Source organism: Salmo salar, chromosome 12 (genome assembly GCF_965601325.2).
Source record: "Salmo salar chromosome 12, fSalSal1, whole genome shotgun sequence".
Lineage (NCBI taxonomy): Eukaryota > Metazoa > Chordata > Actinopteri > Salmoniformes > Salmonidae > Salmo > Salmo salar.
The window spans coordinates 11296289-11311554 of NC_138302.1; the positions used below are offsets into that span (position 1 = coordinate 11296289).

Genomic DNA, 15266 nt, shown 5'->3' on the forward strand with positions numbered 1-15266 from the left:
GTCCAGCCTAGAAGTAACAAAAGCATGGATACATTTTTCTGATCTTTTTGCCATTCTTTCGCTTTCACTTCACTGTCATCGTGAGAATACTCATCTACGTACTCAAGACAGACAAGGCTGCGATAGATGCATACATTGCGCAACTGCACTAAATCATTATTTTGCTGCCTACATTCATGTAGCCATTGATTCTTGAAGAATATAACTTAGAAATTCTTCACAAGCTTAGATAAACTCTTACCCCATCAAAACCCAAAATATTAAACAAAGCTTGTTTTACTCCAGTGTTGATAAATAAAATGTAAACCAACACTACATAGCTTCAAAACTATCATGGATGCATGTTCAGTCCTGCATCCATAGTTCTGTCTAGGAATTTGAGAGGGGTTACACGCAGCAATTTACAGAAACGCTTTGTTATGTTTTCTACTGCTGATTGCCATTTTAAGAATATGATCTTATATCTTCATACATTTTTGTTTGGAAACAATGGTCAGCTCAGATAATACGTGAAGCACCTTGATCAAGGTTCCACTATTGGAAGAAAGCAACTTCTTCTTTAATATGTATTGGCGGAAAGGTGCATGCAGTGCCACCTACAGTACTGGAGTGTGAGGCCAGTCATGGCAGGAAAGCAACTTCTTTACTCAAGCTGTTTAAATTACAGGTCGCCACCTTCTGGTTCAACGAAGCTACTACACCCACTGCATTCAACTTCACTGACATCTCTTCAAGTAGGTTAGGTGGTGATATTTTATACATTACATTTTAGTCATTTAGCAGACGCTCTTATCCAGAGCGACTTACAGTAGTGAGTGCATACATTTTAATACTTTTTCCCCCCATACTGGTCCGCCATGGGAATTGAACCCACAACCCCGGCGTTGCAAGCGTCATGCTCTACCAACTGAGCCACACGGGACTTTCTTTTATGCCTGCTACATTACTGCAGACACGGTAATCTGAGCCATCTGATTGGCCAGCAGTGGGCATATAGTGCTCCCCCCCGGGAAGGCAGAATTTGTACCTTCTGACAAATAAAATGGGAACACCTTGTCCACCCGGCGCACAGGACAGCTGAATCGGGTGCACATACCACCAACAGCGCAAGACGAATTAAAAAAATAGGAACGTAAGGTTTATCGACTTAGAATGCCTTGGAGATCGATCAGTCAATAGCGATCGACCGTTTGGAGACCACTGCTTTATATGATGTGCAATAAAGTAATGTCCGTACGGGACTTTTGTCATAGGGAGTAGCCCTAGGGATGTTCTAAAATGTACACCGTAATGGAGTGTGTTAACTTATACAAACCAGTATCCTGAATGATGCCTGAACCCTGTACTAAGAAACATTTAAAAACACAAAGCAGTAACGTAAATTACTTTTTTATTTACCTTCAGTTTTACATCCTGTTAGTATAGGTCAACATAACTTAATGACAGTGAATAATCAAATCCATAATGACAGAAAATGCAGTGTACACAAAGCTGCATACAGTGTTTCAACTTATGTAAATTATATACACACGCACACACTTGGAGTAGGGTTTAAAAATAATTTTAAATAAAAATAAAAAAAATAAATCCCAGGTTTTCCAGAAATCCTGGTTGGAGGATTCCGGATGTTCTTCTTATTGCCCCACGATTCCAGGATTTTCTAACCAGGATTTCCAGCAAACCTGGGGAAAGTTAGTTGAATTGTACAACACTAGCTGGGAGTCTGTGATAGTCTGCTGATGTGTGTTGACCCTTTCCACATTTATGAGACCTTGGAACACTGGATTTGATAAAGGAGAGATCGATGTGACCACCATGGGAAGAAGACCCCAGCGGTCCTTGGAGCTCCATGGCTAGGGGTCGAGGACTGGCGGTAGAAGGGGGTCTGGGAGAGAAGGGTAGCCTGGGAGTGGAGGGGGATCTGGGGCTGGAGAGAACCTGGGTGCTGGGTGGAGGACTGGCAGTGGAAGGGGATCTGGAAGAGAAGGGTGGCCTGGGGGGGGGGGGTAGAAAAATCTGGGGCTGGAGTCAACCTGTATGTGTACATAGTAAAGTTCATGTATAGAATTTCAGGGCAGGCTGTCGTTTATAGAAGGTATACACTGAGTATACCAAACATTAGGAACACCTTCCTAATATGGAGTTATTGACTCATAACAGCCTCAGTGTCGAAAGTGTTCCACAGTCCTGCTGGCCCATGTTGACTCCAATGCTTCCCACAGTTACGTCAAGTTGGCTGGATGTCCTTCGGGTGATGGACCATTCTTGATACACAGGAAACTGTTGAGCGTGAAAAACCCAGCAGCGTTGCAGTTCTTGACACAACCCGGTGTCTTAAATCTTTTGTCTTGGCCATTCACCCTCTGAATGGCACACACACGTTTCAAGGCTTCAAAATCCATCTTTGACCTTCCCTTCATCTACAGTGATTGAAGTGGAATTAACAGGTGACATCAATAAGGGATCATAGCTTTCACCTGGATTCACCAGGTCAGTCTATGTCATGGAAAGAGCAGGTGTTCTTAATGTGTGTTTGTCCTTAACTTTGTTGATGTTTTTATATAATGTGAGCGGTCAGGTGAGTAAGGCTTCTCATGTATTTACCTGTAAACCAGGTTCTGCCTCTCCTAACAGGTGAAATCCCTTTAGATCATGGAAACACCACACAGCATGACACTGCAACTATATTACGAAGTAACACATTGCTAACTAGTTATTATTTAAATACAGATTTCAACTTTATGTTGTTACCTTCTTACTGAGTAATGCAATACTATTACTGTAACCCCGTGTTACTAATGTGTTTCCCCAACACTGGTGAAATTACATCAATATGCAAATCAAACCTTCCCAAGAGGAGAGAGGTTGACTTTCGATAATAGAAGTGTGGTGAAGAAAGAATTGATTTATGGAGATAGAAACTGAATACATTTCTGGAGAAATAGACACTTTAATTTAAATGTGACCCTCATGTCATATTTCATACGCTTTGGTACATTTTTTATATGACAATGTACATCAGGTTGGAAAAAAAATAAACAAAATAAATAAACTCAGTCAATATTGTTAGATGTCCAGCTTGGCAACATCATTATAAAAGGTCAGTTTGGGGCAACATCTTCTGATGTTCTTTTAGGCATTTAAAACTCTTCCCACACTAACAGCAGTCGAAAAGCTTCTCATCTGGTGCATCTTCAGAGTTGTTAAATGCCTGAAACTCTTCCCACACTGAGAGCAGTGGTAAGGCTTCTCTCCGCTGTGTGTTAGCTGGTGTCTCTTTAGGTCTGCTGTCTGACTGCAGCTCTTCCCACATTGAGAGCAGTGGTAAGGCTTCTCTCCGGTATGAGTTCGCTGGTGTCTCGTTAGGTGTGCTGGCCGACTGAAACCCTTCCCACATTGAGAGCAGTTGTAAAGCTTCTCTCCTGTGTGAGTTAGCTGGTGTTTCTTCAGGTGTGCTGTCTGACTGAAGCTCCTCCCACACTGAGAGCAGTGATAAGGCTTCTCCTCTGTGTGAGTTAGCTGGTGTGTCTTTAGAGCTCGTGCCCATCCAAACCGCTTCCCACACTGAGGGCAGTGGTATGGTTTCTCTCCTGAGTGAGTTCGCTGGTGTTGCTTCAGGTCTCCTGCCTGACTGAAGCTCTTCCCACACTGAGAGCAGTGGTACGGCTGCTCACCTGTATGAGTTATCTGGTGTTTCTTTAGGAAATATAAACTGGTGAAGTTATCCCCACATTGAGAGCAGTGATAAGGCTTCTCTTCTGTGTGAGTAATCTGGTGTGTCTTCAGAGATCCTGCCCGACCAAAGCTCTTCCCACACTGAGAGCAGTGGTAAGGCTTCTCTCCTGTGTGAGTTCGCTGGTGTGTCTTCAGGTGCCCTGCCTGACTGAAGCGCTTATCACACTGAGCACAGTGGTAAGGCTTCTCTCCCATGTGTATTATCCTCTGGTGTCGCTTTAGATGTGCTAAATTACTGACGCTCGTCCCACATTGAGAGCAGTGGTAAGGCTTCTCTCCTGTGTGAGTTTTCTGGTGCGTCATTAGTTTGCTTGGTGTCGGAAAGCTCTTCCCACATTGATCACATGGGTAAGTCTTCTTTATTCTGTGAGTCTGTTGGTGTGATTTGAGCTGAGTTGGACAAATAAAACTGCCTCTGCAATCTGAACAGGGTCGGGGCCTACAAGTGTGTCTTCTTAACTCCTCTGGCTCATAGAAACTAGTGAAGCAGTCCATGCAGTGGTGACGTTTCTGTCTTGAGTTCCTCTGTCTGTGTTGATTATGGTTTCCTGATGCTGTGGAACTGGGCTCACTGTCTGAACGCTCTCCTGTGGGAATATGGACATACAGTAGCTAGTTAAAGTCTACACACCTCTTGCATAATCTACACATTTTGCTGCCTTAAAACTAAGACTAACTTTGCACATCTCTTAGGGCAACATGTATCCATTGACGGTTTTCCTCTAACTTTTACCTGAGCCTCGCTCCTTTAATATTTATTTTGATCCTGACAAACTATCCTGTCTCTGTTAGTGACAAGCATACCCATAACAGGATCCTGGCACCACAATATTTAAAGATACAGACACATGTCGGTAAATAAGTTGCACAGTGGGTTAGTGGTATACTGCTACCACAATCTCTGTCTAGAAGCTGAGCTCACTTTAAAACAATAATAGTTGTGGGAAGTGAGCTGTCAATAATATAGTTTTGGAATCCCCTGCTTACCTGGATCAGTGATGCCATCTACTTCCTCTAGATATGGAGCAGACACATCTCTGTTCTCTTCTTTGATTGGACTCTCCTCCTCTTTGACTCCGCTCTCCTTCAGCTCCTCTTTGAGTGGTCTTTCCTCCGTCGCCTCTGTGATGGCTCTCTCCTCCTCCTTGTCTTCCTCTTTGACTGCTCTCTCCTCCTCCTTTTCTTCCTCTTTGACTGCTCTCTCCTCCGCCTCTTCCTCTGCTCTCTCCTCCGCCTCCTCTTCCTCTTTGACTGCTCTCTCCTCCTTTTCTTCCACTTTGACTGCTCTCTCCTCCGCCTCCTCTTCCTCTTTGACTGCTCTCTCCTCCTTTTCTTCCACTTTGACTGCTCTCTCCTCCGCCTCCTCTTCCACTTTGACTGCCCTCTCCTCCGCCTCCTCTTTAACAATCACATTGACTTCCAGTGGTTGACTGCAGTCCTCCAGCTTCACTGAGACCATATCTGGACCCTGCTTTGAGGTTCTCTGGACTGGAACACCACAGCCAGAACCTGGGGACTCTGTGGACTTGGGTTCAGACATGGAAGGCTACAGATGGATTCAAAAGGAGGCACAAAAAGAAGTGAAAGGTGAGTTTCACAAACAGGGTGAGTTTCACTAGAACAGCTTTGCTAATAAAAAGGATAGATAGACCATGCATGCAAAATATTTCATCTTCTAGGATTCTGCTAAGAAAATGTAGCTAGCTAGCTAACATTGATGTGGCGATGGCAACGATAGCTAGCTAATGTTAACAATGTTTTTAGCTTTATTGGGTTAACTGCAGCTTACTGATTCATTTTACTATCACCTTTCTCACTAGGGTGGGATGTGATCTAGCTAGATAGCTAAATTACAAGCACGAAGTTAGTTTAAAGCTGAACCAAAATTGAATTTGTTTTGTAATCACACTGGACAAATGGCTAAGTAAATGATTACTAAAATTTAAGTTAGCTAGCTAGCTAGCCATGCTAACTTAAGGTTAGCTAGCCAACCTTATTTACCTGACACACGGCCTAGCTAGCTAGCCATGCTAACTTACTAAGGTTAGCTAGTGATCAGTGTTGCCTGATTGAGATGAACAATTCACACATCACATATTTGACATTATTGACTTGATAACAAATAATGTGACATTCACAATTAGCATTAGCGTAGAGGTTGAAGATGACAACCTAGTAGTAACCTAGTTAGCACCTAGTAGCTAGCTACCTAACTTGGTTAGACCTGTGGCCTAGCTTCTTGTCGAGATATGTTGATTGGATGTACGTCGACAAATAATCTGACTACTAAAAAATGTTATAAGTACATAGAATGTTATAAATTATGAAGTTAAATCTACATAATGATTTGAGTGTGTAGAATAGATGTGTAGTTGTAAACAATTTGTAAGTGTAACTGATGAGTTGTGAACATGAAAGAAGAATCTGTAATTGCATTTGCAAACTTGTAATTTAATATTTGCATCTAGATTTGTAGATGTGCAAACAGCGATTTGCAAGCAAGGAGAGCGAGAGAAGGAGTTCTGGGAGGTGGGACAGGTTTCTTTTAACCAATCAGATAAAGTTTCATAGACCAGCAGACTCTACAATGGTTGGTTGGTGACAACTCACATGGGCCATGTTGTCTGGGGAAACCACCTGTCAATCACGATGTGCGTTACCAGGTTACCACTAAGACTGATTGCACAATGTCCACCTGTTAGCTGTGATGGCGGGTAAGTATATAGGTCTTTCTTTTATGGATAGTGTTACGTTTTTTTTTTAATCAAGTAAACTAAAAGATGTTAACCCTCCACATCGCTGAAGGCAACTGGAGTACTTGGCCAGCCACTATTAAATATCACCTGGGCCAGCACAGTTGAAACACCATCTGACTAATGAGATGACAAGCCAGCACAGGTGTAACGCATACTGACTAACGAGATGAAACCAATTGGTGTGCCTAACGTGGCCAATAGTGCAATCACCGGAAAACAAACTCGATCTACGATCGAGACTATCCTACCAACGGGACATTAACTGTAATATCTTGTGTTTTATCGAGTCGTGGCTGAACGACGACACGGATAAAATAGAGCTGGCTGGGTTTTCTGTGCATCGGCAGGACAGAGAAGCTACATCTGGTAAGACGAGGGGCGGGGGTGTCTATTTGTCAATAACTGCTGGTGCGCAATGTCTAACATTAAAGTATTGAGGTATTGCTCGCCTATGGTAGAGTACCTCATGATAAGTTGTAGACCACACTAACTACCAAGAGAGTTCTCATCTGTATTATTCGTAGCCATCTATTTACTACCACAGACTGATGCTGGTACTAAGACTAAAACCTCACTCAACGAGCTGTATAAGGACAAATTCAAACAAGAAAATGCTCATCCAGAAGTGGTGCTCCTAGTGGTCAGGGACTTTAATGCAGACAAACTAAAATCCATTGTACCTCATTTCTACCAGGATGTCACATCTGCAACTAGAAGGGGGGAAAAAATTAAATAATAATAACTCTGGACCACCTTTACTCCACACAGAGATGCATACAAAGCTCTCCCTCACCCTCCATTTGGCAAATCTGACCATAATTCCATCCTTCTGATTCCTGCTTACAAGCAAAAACTAAAGCAGGAAGTACCAGTGACTTGCTCAATAACCGATGTGGTCTGATGAGGCAGATGCAACGCTACAGGACTGTTTTGCTAGCACAGACTGGAATATGTTTCGCGATTCATCCAATGGTATTGAGGATTATACCACCTCATTGATGAAGCCAGTGACGATGTCGTCCCCACAGTGACCGTACGTACATATCCCAACCAGAAGCCATGTATTACAGGCGACAGCCGCACCAAGCTAAAGGCTAGAGCTGCCGCTTTCAAGGAGTGGACACTATTCCGGGCGCTTATAAGAAATCCCGCTATGCCCTCAGACGACCCATCAAACAGGCAAAGCGTTGATACAGGACTAAGATCCAATCGTACTACACTGGCTCCGACTCTCATTGGATGTGGCAGGGTTTGCAAACTATTACTGACTACAAAGGGAAACTCAGCCGCGAGCTGCCCAGTGACGCGAGCCTACCAGACAAGCTTAATGCCCTTTATGCTCGCTTCGAGGCAAGCAACACTGACGCATGCATGAGAGCACCAGCTGTTCCGGACTACTGTGTGATCACGCTCTCCATAGCCGATGTGAGCAAGACCTTTAAGCAGGTTAACATTCACAAGGCCGGGGGGCCTGATGGATTACCAGGGCGTGTACTAAAAGCATGCGCGGACCAACTAGCAAGTGTCTTCACTGACATTTTCAACCTCTCCCTGACCTAGTCTGTAATACCAACATGTTTCAAGCAGACCACCATAGTCCCTGTGCCTAAGAACACTAAGGTAACCTGCCTATATGACTACCGACCCGTAGCACTCATGTCGGTAGCCATGAAATGCTTTGAAATTCTGGTCATGGCTCACATCAACACCATCATCCTGGAAACCCTAGACACACTCCAATTCGCATACCGCCCCAACAGATCCACAGACGACGCAATCTCAATTGCACCCCACACTGCCCTTTCCCACCTGGACAAAAGGAACACCTATGTGAGAATTCTGTTCATTGACTACAGCTCAGCGGTCAACACCATAGTGCCCATGAAGCTAAGGACCCTGGGACTAAACACCTCCCTCTGCAACTGGATCCTGGACTGCCTGACGGGCCGCCCCCAGGTGGTAAGGGTAAGCAACAACACGTCTGCCACACTGATCCTCAACACCGGGGCCCCTCAGGGGTGTGTGCTTAGTCCCCTCCTGTACTCCGTTCACCCACGACTGCGTGGCCAAGCATGACTCCAACACCATCATTAAGTTTGCTGACAACAGTAGTAGGCCTGATCACCAACAACGATGAGACAGCCTATAGGGAGGAGGTCAGAGACCTGGCAGTGTGGTGCCAGGACAGCAACCTCTCCCTGAATGTGAGCAAGACAACGGAGCTGATCGGGGTCTACAGGAAAAGGAGGGCCGAACAGGCCCCCATTAACATCGACGGGGCTGTAGTGGAGCGGGTTTGAGAGCGTCAAGGTCCTTGGTGTCCACATCACCAACAAACTCATGGTCCAAACACACCAAGACAGTCGTGAAGAGGGCATGACAAAACCTTTTCCTGTTAGGAGACTGAAAAGATTTGGCATGGGTCCCCAGATCCTCAAAGTTCTACAGCTGCACCATCCAGAGCATCCTGACAGGTTGCATCACCGCCTGGTATGGCAAGTGCTCGGCATCCAACCATAAGGCACTACAGAGGGTAGTGCGTATGGCCAAATACATCACTGGGGCCAAGCTTCCTGCCATCCAGGACCTATATACACTAGGTGGTGTCAGAGGAAGGCCCCAAAAATTGTCAAAGACTCCTGTCACCCAAGTCATAGACTGTGCCCTCTGCTACCACGTGGCAAGCGTTACCAGAGCCCACGTCTGGGTCCAAAAGGCTCCTGTTGTTTTGACAAATACAATTTGATTTAGACGAAAACCTCATCTGATTGGTTAGAAGCAACAGGTCCCAACTCCCAGAGATCCTGCCATCTCTGTCCTTGCGAATCACAGTTTGCATATCTACAAACATTGTTGTCACGGGATGGCGCTAAAGCGCTGCCAAAAGTCTGAGCGAGCGAAATTGACATGCGCAGGTCCATTTCGTACAGATGCAATTATTACGTTACAAGTTTTCGAACGCGATTACAACTACAAAAGTGTTTTTTATTCACAACTCAGTTACATGTCTGAGAATGTGTTTACAACTACAAATCTATTCTACACGATCAAATCATTGTCAATGATTTAATGCAGGGGTGAAAGTAGATTACCCGTAAGAATTCAGAAGACACCCAAGTGCGGGTACTTTAATAATATTTTTTTTTTATTAAATACTACAACAATTACAGGGTAGACTAGTCTGCCGATATTGACAAACTGATCAATAAAAACGATGTTGTCTGATCCATATAATCGGCCTACGAAATGAGACAAATACAATATGATATCCATCTAACCTGGAGGAGGAAATTTTTGTAAAGAAAACCAACAAAAGTGGCACACTCCCCTTACACAAATGTAACATGGTAGTACAATGAAAATAATACCATGGTACCATGTATTTTTTTGTGCAGTACCATGACAGGAAAATACCGTGGTACTGGTGCGCACTGTTATGATAACGTTTAAAATATGTCGTTTATCTGGCGCTTCTCCTCGGTTTACAGTTGGCTTGGCAACGGACTCGGACAGGCTAGCGAGAGAGCCACTGTAGAGAGAGAGCGGCTCCCTCTGTGAGCCGAAACAGGCCCGTGACTATAAATACTGTAAACATGTCAGGTCGGCAACACAGGACACCCAAACATCAGCAAAACAACTGTTCTATTAATATAGAAAGTAGTACCTCTTCACTGCAACCATGTCCCTTTTTATTTGTCTGTAACATCAAAGTAGGTCCAACAATGGTAGCCTGCCTCTGACTATCAGAAACTTGCCCATACAGGTATATAAATTAATCAATATAATACCAGCCAACCTCTTGACCTGGGGGTTTATTCATTTAATGTATTATACTGTCTTTGTACTATGGTAACACGCAATAAATAAAGATGGTACCATTTGATCAGTTTTGTTCATTACCATGGTTGAACGCATGTAGTTTACAACCATGGTATTTCCATGGTCCACATGGTATAAATGATGCAATACCATGGCGTTATTTAGGTGCATGGCAGTACTTCAAGGCTAAAACCATGGTGCATTTCCATGATTCAGAGTATACCATGATATAAGTCAAAGTACCATAGAAGTACCATGGTATGAATGAAAGTACCATAGAAGTACCATGGTATGAATGAAAGTACCATAGAAGTACCATGGTATGAATGAAAGTACCATGGTATGAATGAAAGTACCATTGTAGTGCCATGGTATGAATGAAAGTACCATTGTAGTGCCATGGTATGAATGAAAGTACCATTGTAGTGCCATGGTACATTTTTGTAAGTGTCACCGGGGATATGGCCGAGGTTCTCCGCTGGTGCCAATAAGATACTGTTCGCTCAATTAAGTTAAGAATTTTGACATCTAAAAGACGGATTGGAGTCTTTTCATTGTCATCCCTTTACTGCAATAGCCATTTGCTTTTCAAACAGTTTTTCCGCGATTGTATTTTTAAATATTGCGATATGACCAGCTGGGTCTCTGCTTTTCACAGACAGTCGCAATTTAACAATTATCTATTATGGTATTTGAAGCGCGCGCTGCCCAACTCGCGGGCCCTTCCGATTGTTTTAGATCAGTCTACAATCGACAGGTGTTTATTTTTTTTAAGCTAATGATCCTCTGTGGCCATATCATGCTTTCTAGTGTAGTAGCCTATTTTGAATTTCTGTATAGACAGGAGTAAGCTAATTAGGATATACATTTTCCATGTCCTTTAGGGAAAGCTTAGCTTCCCCTAGCCTTATGGACACGCCGCCTATTCCTTTTTAATGTGGCATAAACACAAGCAGTTATGAGGTTATCATCTGATTGTCAAACAAAGCACTTAACAAAGGCGCTCCTATAGGCTACCCCCGGACATTCGTTCAGTCACAATCATTTCAGCATTCAAACACCAATTTAATGAATGGAAATATACAGATTCAAAACTACGTGTGGTGTATTGCAATTGTCACAAGGCCTACACGTGTAGCCTGAATTGCTGCATCTACTGTTGTCCACGCGCGCCTCGTACCCCCACTATATATTTTACCGGGACTCCGTACGGGACCGTTCCGCTTTACTTTCACCCCTGATTTAACTTCCTAATAAAGCTTAATCTTACCTTGGAATTTGACTTTGAGAAGTTGCTACGGATACTAGCTAGCCACTCTTCTTCGGTGGGGTTTAACGGCGTTCGGTATCCAATAAATGTTGCATTACCGCCACCTACTAGACTGGAGTAGAACTCCCTTATACTACGCTTAAATTATAATAATCGCCAAGTACCCTACACTCAAAGTTGAACTGCAGTTATACGCCAATATAACTGCAGTTACAATTCAAAATTACTGCAGTAAAAAATATATATATTTTGGACGCAGTTTTTGCAGCATACTGCAGTTATACTGCATTTGTTTCCGTAAGGGGTCCTACCTCAGGCCAACAACCTGAAAGGATGGGACACCACCACTTAACACACTCTGTAACTCTGATGTCAAGTCTCACACACCCAAATACCTCTGCAGCTGCCACCACAACCTCCATCCCTGCAGTACAGTTTATAACCATTGCTATAAATGCTAACAATCCAATCTTACTGAAACATATCACTCCTCGGCCTATCCCTCTGGACTGGTCCAGATCTACTACTCACACCACTCCTCTCAGGATCCCTCTCCTAGACCCATCTTCCTCTACTTCCTTCACTGCCTTAGCATATGACAACTTCTGCACTACTCTAACCCTGGTAACCTCAACCTGCCTCTCACCGGACATTTCTGATCCCCAGCCCCATGGACACCCCCTATTGCTGTCATGTTGTGTTTATAGCTACATGTTGTGAATTATTTAGTTGACTTTTTCTTCAAATATCGCTTAAACATTGGGCGTGACTGGACTAACTAGCTAGCTAACCACAGCAGCAGTTACCGTGGGGTGCGCGAGGATGGGCGCCGTTGATTATGCGGAGAGTGATTATTGTAACTTTTCTAACGTTTTTACACCGGTCAGATTTCAATCATTCAGAAGACGCACTAATGCTGGAGTCCAAAGGCGGCAAACGGGGAGAAGCGGGCTGCTAAATATGAGGTTTTGACTGATCGCTAACCCTACCATCCAGCTGCTGAACAGGACCGGTACATTGGCCCTACATCCTTACAGTACACGAGGACGCACATATATTGCAGTGGACACAGTGCTTGCTTTGTAAGTAAGCTAGGTGTGAATCTATCTTGTGATTAAAAACAGACTTATTGGCGGCTATTTTACTGATTAAAAGGTTCTGATATATGGAAACCATTATTTCATCTAATTAAAAGTATCCCAATACACACAGGAAAACAGTCCATGATCTTTAGAGTATCCTGTGAGGCAGAGCAAGGTGCCCTGTGGTCAGGAGGAGAGCAGCTTCAAGGTTTTTGGGGGAAACATTCCCCCAGATGAATCCAAAATGCAGCAGCCATTAAGACAGACAGGAGGAGGAGGCTGGTTCCCCTGCAGCTGGACAGCATGTGTCCAGCTGCAATCAAATCAGCTGGGCTAGGGAGGTCTGCCCTGTACTTAAGATTGAAGGTATTTGATAGCTGGTGTGTTTGGAAGGGGGAGGTCACCTGATAAATACCAGAGGTAATTCATTATATTTTTTTAAAGAAACTGAATTTTTAACCGGTACACAAAAGTAATAAAGTATTTGAGACACTAGTGATTTCTTGTATTTTTATGTTAAAGGAGCCAGAGACTCTGCCTATGGAGATGGACCTGCCTGTTGCGTCAATGCAAGCTTCAGTGACACTATAGAGGTTTGGAACGTTAAATGACCTCGTCCACTTTCATCATCAATTTATTAAGTATAATGTTAGTTATAGGATTCTTCTTGGAACTTAACAATCCGAATGGCTTTGTTTTTGTTACCGTCCCTGTATTGATTTTCAGTCTCTAGAGGAAATGTGGGAGATCCGGCGTCTCCAAGACGAGGCCTACCGTCTCTCTCTGGCTGCAGACCAGGAGAAAGTATATAATATAGCGGAGTAAATCTGTTCAGATCACACGTCGGCATTCCAACAGGAAACACTTCTGTTTTCATATACAGAACAGATTCATTCTTATTTTAGGCACGGGAGACGAAACGTTGTGGTTTTGAGGAGTGGGAGAGCAGGCGGAGGAAGGTAAGGGATTTCACCAAGTTCATATCATCTGTGTATTATGTAAGGGGTAAACGCAGACGTCCTGTACATTACCTTGGAAATAATGGATGACGCAGCGGGACGAAACGGAGATGAGTCCCTTTGAGGAGTTCATTTTCCAAGGTAATGTACAGAACAGAGGAGTTTATCCTGCTGATACCACAGTTGCCAAAGAAAACAATATGAAAGCACACTTTTACCAGTAGAAATCCTGCTGCTGTGCTCTGGCTTGTAGCTCCCACCACCACCCCAGCCTCCGCCTGTTAGCAGTGGTGTAAAGTACTTAAGTAAAAATACTTTAAAGTACTACTTAAGTTGTTTTTTGGGGTATCTGTACTTTACATTTTTGAAAACATTTACTTCGCTACATTCCTAAAGAAATGTATGTACTTTTTACTCCATACATTTTCCCTGACACCCTAAAGTACTAGTTACATTTTGAATACTTAACAGGTCAGGAACATGGTCCAATGTGTGCACTTATCAAGAGAACATCCCTGGTCATCCCTACTGCCTCTGATCTGGCAGACTCACTAAACACAAATGCATATTTTGTAAATTATGTCTGAGTGTTGGAGTGTACCCCTGGCTATCCATACATTTTTAAAACAAGAAAATGGTGCCAGCTGTTTTGCTTAATATAAGGAATTTGAAAGGATTTATACTTTTACTACTTATATTTAGGAGCAAATGCTTTGCCTTTTACTGGGTGACTTTCATTTGAATAACTTTCTATTGAAAAGGTATCTATACTTTAACTCTAGTATTTGTACAATTGGGTACTTTTTCCACCACCGCCTGTTAGGTTCTGTGTTCCTGCCGGGGGCGATTGGTATAGCTTACCGCGTTCACTGCCTGTTTGGCCGGGCGGCCAGCTCGAGGAAGAGTCTTCGTGGTTCCAAACTTCTTCCATTTTAGAATGATGGAGGCCACTGTGGTCTTGGGGACCTTCAATGCTGCAGCAATTCTTTGGTACCCTTCCCCAGATCTGTGCCTCGATACAATCCTGTCTCGGAGCTCCACTGACAATTCCTTCGACCTCATGTCTTGGTTTTTGCTCTGACATGCACTGTCAACTGTGGGACCTTATATAGACAGGTGTGTGCCTTTCCAAATCATGTCCAATCAATTGCATTTACCACAGGTGGACTCCAATCAAGTTGTAGAAACATCTCAAGGATGATCAATGGAAACAGGATGCACCTGAGCTCAATTTCGAGTCTCATAGCAAAGGGTCTGAATACTTATGTGAATAAGGTATCTGTTTTTTATTTTTAATACATTTGCAAAATGTCTAAACCTGTTTTTGCTTTGTCATCATGGGGTTTTGTGATGTCATTATGGGGTTTTGTGTGTAGATTGATGAGGATTTGTATTTATTTACTCCATTTTAGAATAAGGTTGTAACGTTACAAAATGTGGAAAAAGTCAAGGGGTCTGAATACTTTCCCAAATGTACTGTATAGTATTGGCTGTTAATGTTCACGTAATGACCATTAATCTGAAATTAAATTCAATATACAGACCATATTTATTATTTAACCTTTAAACGGGGAGTCACATTGAGATTAAAATCTATTTTACAAGAGAGCCCTGTACACATTACAACAAAAACAGAATAAAACAT

The 15266-nt window shown here is 43.2% G+C and overlaps 1 protein-coding gene across 1 annotated transcript; it reads right to left on the reverse strand.

The window, feature by feature from the left end:
• Positions 1-1373: 1373 nt before the first annotated feature.
• Positions 1374-14683, reverse strand: LOC106564125 (uncharacterized). The gene is made up of 3 exons (XM_082958567.1): positions 14483-14683; positions 4723-5281; positions 1374-4322 (listed from the first exon to the last, which is right to left on the reverse strand). The coding sequence occupies exons 1-3, from the start codon at positions 14681-14683 to the stop codon at positions 3133-3135; spliced, it is 1950 nt and encodes a 649-aa protein (XP_082814693.1). The 3' UTR covers positions 1374-3132.
• Positions 14684-15266: the final 583 nt, after the last annotated feature.

Excerpts from the sequence above, each read along its gene's own strand:
- LOC106564125 (XM_082958567.1), bottom strand. The coding sequence starts at position 14,683 with ATGAGGTCGAAGGAATTGTCAGTGGAGCTCCGAGACAGGATTGTATCG. Across the intron at positions 5,282-14,482 it reads CCAAACAGGCAGTGAACGCG|CCTTCCATGTCTGAACCCAA; the intron begins GTAAGCTATACC and ends ATCCATCTGTAG. Across the intron at positions 4,323-4,722 it reads AGATGGCATCACTGATCCAG|GAGAGCGTTCAGACAGTGAG; the intron begins GTAAGCAGGGGA and ends ATATTCCCACAG.